The 14,285-nt window shown below is 56.9% G+C and overlaps 1 protein-coding gene across 1 annotated transcript; it reads left to right on the top strand.

Annotated features, from left to right (window-relative positions):
- Nucleotides 1–5,169: 5,169 nt before the first annotated feature.
- FKBP1A (FKBP prolyl isomerase 1A) lies at nt 5,170–14,212 on the top strand. Its single transcript, XM_066561339.1, has 5 exons — nt 5,170–5,289; nt 5,396–5,443; nt 11,238–11,350; nt 12,053–12,205; nt 13,189–14,212. Exons 1-4 carry the CDS (start codon nt 5,253–5,255, stop codon nt 12,179–12,181), a joined length of 327 nt encoding a protein of 108 aa, XP_066417436.1. The 5' UTR covers nt 5,170–5,252; the 3' UTR covers nt 12,182–12,205; nt 13,189–14,212.
- Nucleotides 14,213–14,285: the final 73 nt, after the last annotated feature.

The following is a 14,285-nucleotide window of genomic DNA, read 5'->3' as shown; positions in this document are numbered from 1 at the left end:
AAGCCCTGCACGCTGACCAGCAAGATTCCAGCAGCTGGGGAAGTGCCCCACAGCACCTCAAGTGCCATGAGCAGCTTGTGTGTGGCTGTCAGGTGGAGCAATGTCCAGCCAAGGACAGGTATGCTTGTCCTGGGGGACCATGACATCACTTGGGGTTAGATCAGCCTCAGAGAGAAGCAGCAGCTGTAGTTTAGCTGTCAGCCAGAGGTGTATGTCATTTCTAAGGGGGGATTGTTCCCTGGAGTCTCAGCTGCAGGAGAAGCCAGGGCTGCTCTCTGCACAAAGGTTTGCTCTGTTGCTGGGCCATTCCCCACCAGATGACAGGCAATGCCCTGTGGTTTTTCTTCCTGCTGGAGGTTGTGCAGGTGAGTGTCCACACGAGATTGGGTTACCTGCAGAGGGGCTCAGCAGTCTGGGGCAAAGGTGGAGTTTGATAGGTAGCTGAAAGCCATCAGGAATGCATTCAAACTGGATCAGAATCACATGATTGTAAATATTGGTGGTGGAGATGTTTCTGGGCCATTTCAACACTTGGAGGGGTGTCCAGGGAAAGCAGATGAAACACTGACTGGAACAAGCTGCATCATGCTGCTGTTCACAGCCTTCCCCCAGGACTTCTTTCCCTTTCAAACTGTTGTTTCCCTTTCCCCCCTCCCAGCTGGAGCCATTCCACATCTCTTTGATCATTTTCCTTGGAAGACACTGGGGTGCAGTCTGCTACTGACTTCCTGGTCAGCAAGAGCCCAAGGAGAAAATACAGCAAAAAGCTGGTCCCATGGTGAATGTCCATGAAGATACCTCAGGAGGGTCTTTGCCGTGTTTAAATTCCTTGAGTGGTAGCACAGGGAGGCAGCTGGGACACTCCACTGGGAGCTGAAGTTTTTGAGGGATTCAGTGCTCTGAGAAGCCAGCATGGTGGGACATAGAGAGTCAATTGTGCCAGCAGCTCTTCTCCAGGCTCTAACTGGGGGCTGGAGGCATGCAGAGGGTCACTGCTGCCCCAGGGCTCTGCTTCAGGGCAAGGACTTGAAGCAGTTAAGCAAGAAAATAAGAGATGTTAGAAACTCGACATTAGGTTTTCTCTCAGATGTTACTGCTTCCTCTCACAGACCTTGATCTCACAGTATCTGGGCTGTGGTTTGGAGGTTGGGGAAGAGGCTGTACTGGGTAGCTCAGCTTGTGCAAGGAGCAGTGTGACCACCTTATCTGAGGGTCGCATCTGCCCAGCTCTGTGCTTCCTCCTCAGGGCTGCTCCAAGCTCTGTGCTGTCCAGGTCCATGCTACAGCATGGTGTGATCCCTACCCTGCCTCCCTGACATTCCTGTAGCACCTGTTCAGGTACAGCTCCTCCCAGACTGCAGGAGCATGGTGCCTGGGGCTGACTGTCTCACACACCATCCTGTGCTGCAAGGGATGGGGCACAGCCAGCTGGGGAGTCCCAGCCTCCCCGGGAAGGGACCTGGAACAGAGCCTGTGAGAGCTGCAGCTGGGTTCTGGGAGGGATGGATGCAGTTTGAAGCCATTGCCCATCGTCCTACCCCTGCCTGGCTTCTCACCAGGTTTCATGAGTGCTTGGGTTCCTGTTAACCCACGTCAGGTAGAGTGTGGCAGCTGGGAATAAACTCGGGCTAGAGAGGCTGAGCTCATCCAGACACGGATTTGCTGCTCTGTCAGGATGTGCTGCTGTGGGGGAAAGTCATTGCTTCCTGTTGCTCCCTGTTCCCTGTCCCAAAGGCCTGCTTTGTGTCCCAAACCCCTCCCTCTCCCAGCTGGAGGGGGTCCTGCTGCAGCCCCCATCCTGCCACCTCACCAGAGCTTCTTCCAGGGGTTGGCCTGGCAGGTCCTGACAGATCTGGGCAAGGCAGATCTATGGTTTCCTTTAGGCTGCAGTGCTGGGAGGAAGGGCCCCCACCAGCCCCAGAGCAGCACTGAGACATCAGGATGTGGAGGTGTCACTTAGCCTGTGGGAACACAAGCAACACAGAAGTTGGTTTTGAGAGGAAACTATTTTTGATCAGTTTTTAGGGAAAATACTGTTGAGATAGTGGACGTCTTTGTGCTCAGACTGCCCTTTCATGGGGAAAGGTTTAGAATTTCTTCGAACAAAGGTGAAGTTGAAGCCAGCAGTGGGTTAAAGCATGAGCAGAAACAACACCTGGCAGCAGGGGGGTGGGAGTCAGCTCTGTCCACCTGCCTGGGCCATGTCACCTGAGTCTCTTCTGGGAAAACAGGAGAGAATGGGCTGTACTGCCTCCGGTCAGCAGCTGGGAAGGGTTGGCAGCTTGTCCTGGGTTTTGACAGGTTGGGAGGTTATGGAAGAAGTGTCAAATGAATTTCAAGAAGGGCTGAACTTTTAAATCGTAGCCCATAGCTACATCTCCCACAGCAGCATCTTCAAGAGCTGCTGGCACCCCCACATCTCTCCTGGCAACAGTGAGGGGGCAGTGGGGGGAGAGGGGGGAAATCAGCCATCCTGGGGCTGTGCTGCTGGGCTGGGCTCAGCCTTGTGCACAGCCAGAGAGGGAGGCTGGTTATTTTTAGGGCTGGAGCTGGATCTGACCGTCGGGTGACCTTGCAGCTCTCCAGTCTGGTGCACACTGGCAGGATTTGAGCAAATTGCTCCCCAGTTGTGCGATGAATTAATGCAAAGCCTTAAGTCTCATGGTGCAGCACTGCAATCAGGGGGGTGATGGTGTTTGAGAGCAGTGTCAGGATGGTCACAGCAGCCCTGCTTCAAAACCATTTCTCTGATGCACAAAGAACCTCATTTTTTTTCCTTTATTGTTGTTTAGTTTTCTGGAGAGTGAAGGCTCTTCCTTGGCTCAACACCTGGCTCAGCCTGGTCAGGTGTTGGGATGCACTGCACTCTGCCACTGCCTCACTTCCAGTCTGGCTGCCTCTGGGTTTAGGAACAGTACAGGAGCAGGGTCAGTGCCCTGGTCCTGCTGGCCACACTATTGCTCATCCAGGTGCCATTGCCCTTCTTGTCCACCCTAGCATACACAAGCTCATGTTCAGCTGCTGCTGTTCAGCACCCTCAGATCTCTTCCCAGATTTCCAGCCACTTTGTCCCAAATCTGGAGCACTATGTGTGGTTGCTGTGACCTGAGGGCAGGACCTGGCACTTGTCCTTGTTGAATCTCATACCTTTGGCCTTGGACCATCGATTCAGCCTGCCCAGATCCATCTGTGGATCCATCCTTCCCTCCAGCAAATCCGCAGCTGCTGGTGTGTGTGGTGCCTGCCAGCCCACTGCTGCCTGGGGTGGTGTTTCTGTAGCTCAAATAATGTCCCTTTTATTTTTTACAGTATTAAATCTCAATGGTCACGCTTGTCCCTCTTTCTGACATTTCTGGCATTTCTGACTTTGTGAGTTCTGTCAGCGGCTGATCCTGAGGGCAGGGAATGATTGGGGCAGAATTCACTAGTTTTTAAGCCTTTGTGCTTTCTAAAGAGTTTAGGCACCAGAATGTGACCTGGACCGGTCCTGGGTCTGATCAGCTGGACCCTGAGCAGGGAGGGGCTGGTCAAACCTGGCTGAGCTCCTTGCCCCCATTGAAACACTGCTTGTTGCAGTGACCTTGCTGCTGGTAAGATGAGCAGGTTATGCCAGAGACTGAAAAAAACCCAAAACCGAACCAAAACACTCCACCCAGAGCAAGAGCTGTTGTGCCTGACGTGTGCAAGCATGCCTGTGCCAGGGAGGCAAGGGCTCCAGCATGGGCTTACATCCAGCAGCATTTTCCCCTTTCAGGTCCTTGTTTATCACTAGTTCTTGTAGAGAGAGCAGGCCCAGCTCTCGGCAAAGACAGCATTACTAAGTAGGGATGAGAACATGCCCCTTTTTATACCCTGGTTTTTTCACCTTGACTCACAGCCTCACATATCTGCCCTCCTGATGTGGAAAGTCAGGGACCACTGGCACTTTCAGTGTGTTGGAGCTTTAATGTAAAACATAATGCTATGGCATCAAACAAGAAAAAAACCCCACCCTTGGTATTTCAGTATTTAAAAGATACAAGCAAGGGACACAAGCAATTACAACTTGCTTCATGCTATTATCTGTTATTTTAAGAGCCTCCTCCTCTTGTGTCCCATTTTAATGCACTTGCTGAGAATCCTGGCTTTTTATTAGTCTCTTGGCTGTCCTTGGAAATTCTCTGTTCCCTTGTGGAGGCTCAAGTTCACCTCCTTGAAGTAAAGAAATAGGACACTTTGAGGCAAAAATCCTGTGCCTGGAGTGATTCTTTTTTTGACCAAAATAGTTGCTGCTGTACCAGAAAAAAAGTCCTTTTGAGTGTGGGATTGTTCAAACCTGCATATCTTCTGCTGAGCCTGTCCCAGCAATGCGGGGCCAGCACTGACCTCCATCTGCACAGTGGGGAGCAGCATTAATCACAGAATCATTATGTTTGGAAAAGATATTTAAGGTCATCAGGTCCCAGCATGACCAAGGCCAACACTAAACCATGTCCCCAGGTGCCACATCCACACGTCTTTTAAATTCCTTCAGGGATGGCGACTCCACTGCCCTGCACAGCCTGTGCCAGTGTCTGATCATCCTTTTCAACAAATTTTCCTCAATATCCAATCTAAACCTCCTCTGGCACAACTTGAGCCATTTTTTCTTGTTGTGTCCCTTGTCCCTAGGAGCAGAGCCTGACCCCCACCTGGCTGCAGGATGAGAGGACATGGTTTTGAGATGCACCAGGGGAGGTTTACGTTGGACATTAGGTGACATTCCTTCACAAGAAGGGTGATCGGACTTTGGAATGGGCTACCCAGACAGGTGATGGAGTCACCGTCCCTGGAGGTGTTTAAGGAAAGGCTGGACATGGCGCTCAGTGCCCTGCTGTAGCTGACATGGTGGTGTTGGGTCAGAGGCTGAACTCGCAGATCTCAGAGGCCATTTCCAACCTCACTCATTCTGTGGTGGGCAGGCACCCCGGGGCTGTGCAGGCTGGAAATGCCGATACGGGGGCGAAGCGCGCGGGGCGCCGCGCCCCGAGGGTCCCTCATGGCCGGGCCCGCGTTCCCCTGGCAACCGCGCGGTGCCGAGATGGCGGCGGGGCGGGGGGGCGGAAGATGGCGGCGGCCAGGGCGGCACCGCCGGGCGGGATCTGTGGAAGGCCGGGCGGGATCTATGGAAGTGACGGGCGGGCTCTATGGCGGTGACCGCCGCGGCTGCGCACACGCGGCCCCTCCTCCGTCGGGCTGCGGGCGCTGCGGGTGCGAGCGGCACCGGCACCGGCATGGGCGTGCATGTGGAGACCATCGCCCCCGGCGACGGTGAGCCACGGCGAGCCCGCTCCCCCCCACCCCTTCTCCCTGCCCTCCCCGCGGCTCCCGGTGCGGGTCCCGGTGCCGCGGGGTGATGGCGCGTGTCTCTCTGCAGGGCGGACGTTCCCCAAGCGCGGCCAGACCTGCGTGGTGCACTACACGGGTGAGTGCGGGGCGAGCCCGGGAGCGGAGGGGCGGGAGGGTCGGACCGGCCCGGACACCGGCGGAGCGGGGCCGGCCAGCCCCCCCGCCCTCGGCTGCCTGCAGGGACCCCGGGCGCGGCGGCTCGGATGGGCCGCGGCGCTCCGTGGGGAGGAGGGGGGTCCGGGCCGCCTCGGGGGCCTTTCCCGGGGGGCGCGGATGAGCCCCCGGGCGGGGGATGGAGGTCTTGTCGGTGCCCCGTGGCCGTGGGGAGGCCCCCTTGTCCCCGTCTTTCCCGCAGCCTTTTCAATGGAGGGGCCTTTCCCACACGTATCCAGCCTTCTTTCGGGGGTGCACCGGGGAACGACCCAGAGGGGACCCGGGGCGCAGGCAGGGGCACCCTGGGTGGAGTCCCGGGGGTCCCAGGGCAGCCGGGACCCGTGGGCTGTGGGGCGGCCGGGCCCGGAGCCCTTATGGGCTCCACGAAGCCCTTATGGGCTCCCCGGGAGCTTTGGGGTTTGCTTCTTCAGAGCGGGGTCCCTGCTGCCACAGCTCCCTGCAGGAGTGCAGTCCCCCGCCCCAGTCCTGCTCCAGTCCCTTAGCCATTGTGGGGTGACACCAGGGCTACCTGTGGGGCCACCTCAGACCTGCATCCTTGGGTTTTTTGGGGGACCCCTGTGCGGGTAATCAGGGCGCTGTTGAGTGGTCGGGGTAGTGCTTTGATGAGGGGCTGCCCCAAAGCCAGCGAGGGTCATGTCCTCCAGCAGTCTTCTGCAAGCTGGGTGGGGAAAGAAACCAATCTTAGGACCCCAAAAATGCTTTGGGGATCACGCTGGGGGCTCTTGTCCCCCTGGGTTACCTTTTGTACAGCGTTGGCTCAACGGCATGGTGAAAACGAGTTAATGACTCATTTGTGACTGTTTTTGCTAATAACCAATTCCCCTTCCCGCCCCAGCGTTTTCCGCCTCCCCTTACTCCCCTTGGGGGGCTGGGGTTGCTCCTCTCTGCAGAACGGGGCCCGGCCTGCTGGGAGGGCTCGGCGGGCATCCAGCCCATCTGCTGCTCCTCCATCTCCCCCGTCCTTCCCGTTCCCTCGTCAGCAGGGAGAGGAAGCAGCTTGGTCTGCCCGGCCGCCCGTTTCCTCCGCCGGTGGAAGAACAAAGAGAGGCTGGCAGGCAGTCAAGTGGCTCCCGGTGGGCCAGTCCTGCTGCCTGCCAGCCCTTCCGACTCCCAACCCTCCAGCTCTCTGTGCCGGCTCTCCCCTCCTGCGGCGCTGCTGGAGCTTGGCTGCTCTCCCCAGCCCTGTCCCCTACCCCGGCAGAGCTGTTTGAGGGTCACTAGCATCCTGTCCCCACGTCATGGTTCTTCAGGCAAAGTGCTACGTGGTGACTTGCTCACAACGAACCCTCCCCAGCAGCAGTGATGTGCTGCGCCTGGGAGACGTTCTCTAATTTCCTTTATTTTGTTTTTTTGTTATTATTGTCTCCATTTGTCCTTTATCCCCACTCCCGTTCCATCTGCAGGCAGCTCCTGCCCCCCCGCCTGGGCAGGCAGCAGGAATCAAACACCTCCAGGCCCTGATGCCATTTCCCTGCGTCGGCAGCGCAGTTCCTGCAGCTGGCTCTGCCAGAGACGGGAGCGGGGCTTGGCTCTCGGGAAACCTTGCAAACCTTTGATTCCTGGCCCGGTTGCAGCACTCCTGATCCCAGAGCAGCATCAGGGATGGTGGCAGAGTGCAGTGCTGGAGGTGCTGAGCTCCAGGACTCCTTCCAGAGCCTGCCTTGGCTCCATCCCCAGCTGCCCTTTGCTCCAGTGCTGGGGAGATCCAGCCTGTGGTGTGCAGGAGGCAGCTCTCCCTGTGCTGGGTTATGGATGCACCGTGGTTTGGGTAAAAACCATTTGGGGGAAAAAAAAACGGTGATCCAAGGGTGAGGGACTGTGGGGATCCAGCTTGGTCAGCCAGCAGCTGGTGCTGCTTCTGCCTGTGCCCAGGCTCCTGCTCCATGGGACATGGTCCTGCTAAGAGCAACCCAGAATGGACAGACAGCCCTGGTGCAGGAGAGCAGTGCAGAGGAAAGAGGTGGAGAGAGCAGCAACCTCCTTGGAGATGCCAGTTGCTTATGCTGGGGTTGCAGAGATGGAAATGTATGGGGAGAGCTGGTGAAATTGAACTTGTTCCCCCTCCTTCCTTCCAGGTTTTGGGTCTTTTTGTGGAGAGCCTTTGATGTGAAATCTGCTACGTAGGGCTCTTAAAGGGACTAAATCAAGTTCCCTGATGCACCCAGTGTGTTCAGCACACTTTGCTTGCAGCAACTGGCATGGAATGGAAGGGAGTGTGGGAGTGAATCAGTGCGGAGACGATGTGGATTGGGGGCCAACAGAGCTAAGCCCCCCTGAGTCAGAGCAGGGAGCAGAGTGGGGCTGCTGTGCAGCTGGGGGTCCTGCAGTGCTGCTGCCAGGGGAGACTGGCTGTGTGGGGAGGCTGTGGGCACCCCCTGTGCTTCAGGAGGGGAAGTGGGGGGCTGTAGTCATTCTGGGGAGTGCCAGGACAGGAACAAGTCTGACATAGAATGGCCAAACTGCTTTGCCTGAGTGGCAAAGCACACTCAGCATGTGGGGTTTCTGAGGGAGTTGAGCTTGGAGCAGAGACAGATACTGGAGGAACCTGCCTTTCTCCAGCAGGGTAGCACTGAGGGGACCACTGTCCTCCCTGCCTGTGCATAGTCCCTGGGGCAGTGGTGCTCCCCTGGCTGCTCTGGGTGCTGCCCTCGATGCTCTCCTGCTGCTCAGCAAACATCCTGTGGTCAGGAGGTGTTTCCCCCCAAGGCCTGCGACTGCCGGTCCATGGGTTGCGGCAACTCTGGGAGCTCAGTGCCGTCTCCTGCAGCCTCTTCCCTGCCTGTGCTGGGGTCCTCTGTCCTGCCAGGCCTCAAGAATGGTGGGCAGAGCCCTCTCCCCACCCAGCTGTGGGTGATAATGGGGTGGGCTTCAGTGATGGGGAGTGCTGGTGGAGACAGGATTGAACCTCATCCAGGCATCCCTGCCCTGAGCGGGGGTTTGGAGCATGCTGGGTATTCCAGGGCTTCTGGGAAGGGTTTTCCATCCTGTCCCAGGTGGAGCAGAGGTGCCTGCCCCACTGCTCTGGTCTCTTCCTGCCTCTCCTTGGGAGGCTGGCTCTGTGCCGGAGCCCCTGGGCAATGGCCGTGCCAGGGATCAGCACCGAGGAGGGGATGGAGGGGGTGCGGGTGGGGCTCCCCCGGCAGAACCCGACCCGGCAGGTTTGTCCCAGGGCTGGCTGTGCCTGCTCCAGCACCGCTCCCGGCCGCCTCTGCCCGCCCAGGGGGGCCCGGAGCCAAGTCGCACATTGCAGCCGGCGTCTCCCAGCTCCTGCCTGCCAAGTGTGGCAGAGACCTGGCAGGGCCACGCTGCCCCACTGGGGCTGGGGCTGTGCTCCAGAGCCCCCACTCCATCCCATGGCTGAGCTGTAGGGCTCTCTGTTTTTCCTCGCTGTGATTCCCTGAGACCCTTTGGGGTCTGTATAGACCAGCTGGGATCTCTGGGGCTCAAATTTTTCTGGGTGGGAGCCAGGGCAAGTGGGTCTCTATAATCCACTTGTATGAGCTCTGCCCTTCTTGCAGGACCGGGGGTGACAAGCACGGAGCCCTCTCAGGGGTTTGGATAAGCTGGCATGTGCCAAGGGCTGTCTGCTGCTCCTGGGCTCTGCTGGGGTAGCTGCTTTTGCCAGAGGATGCTTTTCCTCCATAATAGCTTTAAGATCTCGTTATCTCCTTGCTCAGGGATGGCAGGGATGAGGAAATGGTTGCTCATACTTGTCCAGGGCTGGAGAAGTCTCCCAGGAGGCTTGTGGGCAGATGAAGTGCCTGAGATGAGGATGCAGTCTCTGAAGAATTGGAGCCTCTTTGTTTTCCCCTCTGGCATGGTGGGGGAGCATGGCCAGGCTCCCACATATGACCTTCTCCATCCTGGTTCAGGAGAGCTGAGTGATCGATCCCTCAGGCTGCTGCAACCAAGCATAGTCCACCATTCCCTCTCTTCTGCAGCCAGGGAGCTGCCAGCTCTGAAACACTTCCTGAGGCTGGATTGGGACAGGTGAGCTTGGCAGTGGAGTCGGGCAGTGCCATCCACTCCTGTGCAAGGTTGGCAGCATCTCCTGCACTGCTGCTGATGCCTCTGGACATCGAACGGGATGCACCTTCTGCAGGCTGCAGATGCCCTGGGAGCATCCCAGTAGTCCCTGCTTGCTGCGACAAGCAGGGGCTTGTGCTGTGTGGCCCCTGGGGTTTTTCCTTGGTGGATGTGCAGGGAGAAGGGTGGCACAGAGCTGTCCTCTCTGTCCCTCCTCAGCCTCCTCGGCCCAGTGCTGCACTGGAGGGCTCGGAGTCGGGGTCAGCTGGGGCCGCAGGCAGGCAGCGCTGCTGGTGCCAGCCAGCATGGGCTGCCCTGTCCCTGCTGCCAGGCGGGAGCGAGGAGCGGTGCCAGGCGGGCTGGAAGCAGGTTCAGCAACAAGAGGTTTATCCTGGAAGGAGGAAATGAGAGAACTCCAGATTTGCTATTCCAAAGTCCAGGGCTGCAGCGTGACTGGCTGAGCTGATGCTCGACAGACTGGACAAGGGATTTTTGCTGTCCATTAAATTAAAAACTTAATTCTGCTCCCTGAGAGGAGCCTGCAGGTCTTTGTGCTTGTTGCCCCTGCAAAAGTGATGTATTTTTTCCCATTCCCTTCTTTCCATACAACATTGCCCCTCACTGTGGCTGCTGGTCCCTGTGTGCTATTCCCTCTGGTCACTGTGCAAGCAGGGGCTGAGCTCCCCCATCCCATCTTTTTCACAGACACATTTTCCCTTGCACACATGCCCTGGCAAAAGGAAGTCAATCTGCCCCATGCCATCCCGAGGAACTTTGGTTTTTCAAGACTGTAGAGCAGTTTTCAGTCAGGATAACTGGATTTTCAGGCTGTTTTGGGAAGTGAAGTGTTGAAGGGAGCTTAATTGTGCTCTTATCACACAGGGTTTATTGTACAGGGCACTGGCTGTGTTAATGTAGAGCTGGAGCTGCCTTACAGGAGTTGACTGGTGGAGTTACTGCTCCTATAAGGCAGCGCCAGCTCCAAGATTCCCCAAGAAGGTCAGGCAGGGAGCAAGGGAGGGGAGGAAATTCCTCCTTAGCTCATGTTGGGGAGTTATATTTAGCTCTGGGGATATCAGCCTGGCTCAGCCTGTGCTGGGGAATGAGGGCTGCCCCAGGCACATGCATCCAGCACTTGGTGCTGCCTCTCCCCATCGACATTCCTGGGTCCAGGAGGGTTTGGTTTAGATCAGCTGGGCCCAGGCAGGGCTGGAGGCCAATGACAGCCTCCAGATGGGGCACTGGAGTGTCATCAGTGTTTTGGGTGCCTGAAGATAGAAGCCTGGTGAGTGAAAGGTGTGTTTGCTGGTGGGATGGGAAGTACAAGGTTGGATCCTGCTGTCTGATGATAAATGACTGTTGGTGGTGCTGCAAGGTTGGCAAGATTTTCTTCCCCCATCCGTCTGCTCCCCTGTCAGTCCTTGGTCCTGGCCAGAGGAGCACTTGGTGAAACAGTTAAGTAGTGTCATCCTTCCCTGCCCCAGGATGGGTGATGCCACAGGGGTTTCCCCTCCTGTACAGGTGTTTCCCAGGGAAAAGGAGGACAAGCTGAGACATATCTTTGACTCAGAGCCATGTGCCTGTCACCTGCTCGGGCTGCCAGGTCACAGCATCTCGCGCTGGCGTGCGTGGCTCTGTCCCTGTATCACCATCTCCCTCTGTCTCCCCAGGTATGCTGGAGGATGGGAAGAAGTTTGATTCCTCCCGCGACAGGAACAAGCCGTTCAAGTTTGTGATGGGCAAGCAGGAGGTGATCCGTGGCTGGGAGGAAGGAGTCGCTCAGGTGCCTGGAGCTCCTCTGCCTCGCGCTCCCCGTGCCGGGCTGCGCCGCGCCGGGAGCTGCAGCGTGGGCAGCAATCAGTGTGCATGCAGCTCATTCCCTCTTTTATTATTTCTTTATTTTATTCCCCTGTTCCACCCCCTCAGCGCTGGGAGGTGTGGGTGTGAATATCACCTTCTGCATTGCCACCTGCCAGCTGGCAGGAATGGAGCCGGGCCAGGCCCCAGCAACACCTACGGCACGTCGGTGACTCAGCGGTGACATTTCTGCTCTGGAGGAGCACGGCGGCAGCGCTCAGGCCTCCCGGGCTCCAGAGCCCACGCACAGGGAGGGCTGGTGGGCACAGCACAGCTCCAGGCTGTGATCCCACGCTGTGGGCACAGCACAGCTTCAGCTTCTGCCCGTGTGACACTGCTCGCTCTGTGCCGTGCTGGCAGCACAAAAGCAAGGGTGCTGGTGGCTGGAGGGAATGGCCTGGCATTCCCTGCCTGTCCTCCTGTGAAGGACATCTCAAGCCCTGCTCCTTTTCCAGCCCATGCTGCCTGCCTTTTCCCTCTGACATTCTTCCTGTTCCTCTGCTTTGAGTCTGTACTCTTGCCCAGTGTAGGGAAAGCCGTGGGGACAGGTGTGTTTGTCCCTCCTCTGTCACTCACCTGGCAGTTGTGCCCATCTCCTGATGTCCCTGTGTTTCTGTCCCTGCCCCAGATGAGCGTTGGTCAGCGGGCAAAGATGACCATCTCCCCAGACTACGCCTACGGCTCTACTGGCCACCCAGGGATCATCCCACCAAACGCCACTCTAATTTTTGACGTGGAGCTCATGAAATTGGAATGACCCATCCCAGCACCCTGTCCTCGGGTAAGGAGGGGCAACTTGTGTCAGGGACTGTGTGGGTTGAGGACAGCTCAAGGCCCCTGTGTTTGATCTTGGGACAGTGTGGGGAGGTGGGATGGAGGCAAGGGGGGAGTGGGATTAAGTGGGGAATATAAGGACAGGGCAGGTCTCTGGCTGTGGATAGAAGTTGCTCTTGGGAGTCTGGTGAGCTGGGGTTCAGATCACTGCAGTGCTACATGCAATGTTCCCAGCCTGGCAGAGCAGGTTCACAATAGTTCTTTGTGTCTTGGGTTCTGAGTGTTGTTGCATCAAGGGGGCTCAGCTGCCACACCCCCTCCTGCCTCTCATGCTGCCAGGACATGGGGCTGATGGTGTGGGCAGGAGGCAGTGACTATGACCCAAGGGTTGGAGCACTTCTGCTATGGAGACAGGCTGAGAGCTGGAGTTGCTCAGCCTGGAGAAGAGAATGCTCTGGGGAAACCTTGGAGCACCTTCCAGAGCCTGAAGAGGCTCCAGAAGAGCTGGAGAGGGACTTTGCACAAGGGCCTGAAGTGACAGGGCAAGGAAGAACAGCTTCACCCTGACAGAGGGCAAGGTTACATCAGATATTAGGGAGAAATTCTTCCCTGTGTGGCTGGAGGAGCCCTGGCACTGGCTGTCCAGAGAAATTACAGCTGCTTCATCCCTGGAAGTGTCCAAGGCCAGGTTGGATGAGGCTTGGAGCAACTAGTGCACAGTGTGCCTACCTGTGCCAGGAGGCTGAAACAAGATGGGTCTTTAAGGTTCCTTCCAACCCAGCCCATTCTGTGATTCTGTGGGGCTCTGCCCTGGGGCGTGGGGTCCCCACGGGCTGGGCAGGGTTGGGGCTGTGCTCCCCCCTGCGATCAAGGCTTGACTGCTGCTCTGAGGGCCCAGTGTGGTTTGTGTGGAGGCTGCTGTGCCCTGGGCACATTCCCTCCTTGTCCAGCAGGCAGCTCTGTCACACTGCCTCTCCTCTCTCCACACAGGTTTGGCACATGGAGGAATCCAGAATCTCAGCTTCAAGAAGAGTGCACATGACTTTGTACGGAGCTTTTCCTGATAGTCCACTACACTCATTGTATAACCTTACACCTTGATTGAATGCCTTTGGTCACTAAGCTTTGCGTCTGACTCTTCCTCCTTGTATCGTGTTTTTATGTCTTTTTAAACTATACACCGTAAACCTCAACTCTTTTTGGGTCAAGTTCTTAATCTTATTTTTGTTCCAGGTGTAGACTACGTTTTCCCAGTAGCACGCAGATGGGCTGACCTTAGATAGGAGTCACTTGAACAAAAGGAATCCTGTTAGTTACTTGTTTTGGTGCAGATTTATGGTGTTTCCAAACCAGAAATTGCTGCTGCTGCAAAAGCCATAGCAGAGTGAGGTTGTTGAGGCTGAAGGGATGCAGAGAGCAAGGTAGCACTAGGATTGTTTATAGGAATTCTGCCTGGAGAGGGACAGCAAGGGAGCCTGGCCTTTCCCTGCTCCCTGGGGAGCATCACTGCAGGCTTTGCTCTGGGAAAGGAGGGCTGCCCTGCCCCTGCTTCACCCTGCCATCTCATGGTGGGCCTGCCTTCCCCTCCAGACCACTTTTGGATTTAAGGAGTTGGGTTTCCACCAGAGCTCCACCACACCCTGAAAATCCCGTAGCATGGAGCTTTCTTTAAAGAAAAAGGAAAACTGGACAAAGGGAAGGTGCTGTCTGCAGGGGAGGTGGCGGGGGCTCAACTCAACAAAAACGCCTCTGTCCTCCTTCTTCCCCATGGAAAGGAACCATCAGCCCCCCGTTGTCCCTGCTCTGAGCACACCTGCCCATTCTCTCCTGCCACCTGATGCTGGTCATCGCTGCTTGCCTGGTCTCACAGGACGCATAGCTGTCCCCTGTGCCCCTCCCTCTGCCCTGCCCAGTCCCTTGGTAACAGAAATTCCCACCAGTCACTTCCTTCTCCGCCGCACAAAGGTATCCAGTTTATTATCGCAATAAAAACGCTTTATGCTGGCTTTTCTCAGCCCTGTGTCTGGAGGTTCTTCCCTCGCTCGTCTGTCGCTCAGCACAGCAGGGGCTGGGCTGGGCTCAGGGGT

This window comes from Molothrus aeneus, chromosome 17 (assembly GCF_037042795.1).
Source record: "Molothrus aeneus isolate 106 chromosome 17, BPBGC_Maene_1.0, whole genome shotgun sequence".
Taxonomy (NCBI): domain Eukaryota; kingdom Metazoa; phylum Chordata; class Aves; order Passeriformes; family Icteridae; genus Molothrus; species Molothrus aeneus.
Note: the sequence above shows the minus strand (reverse complement) of the source record. Positions and strands in the feature narration are given on the sequence as shown.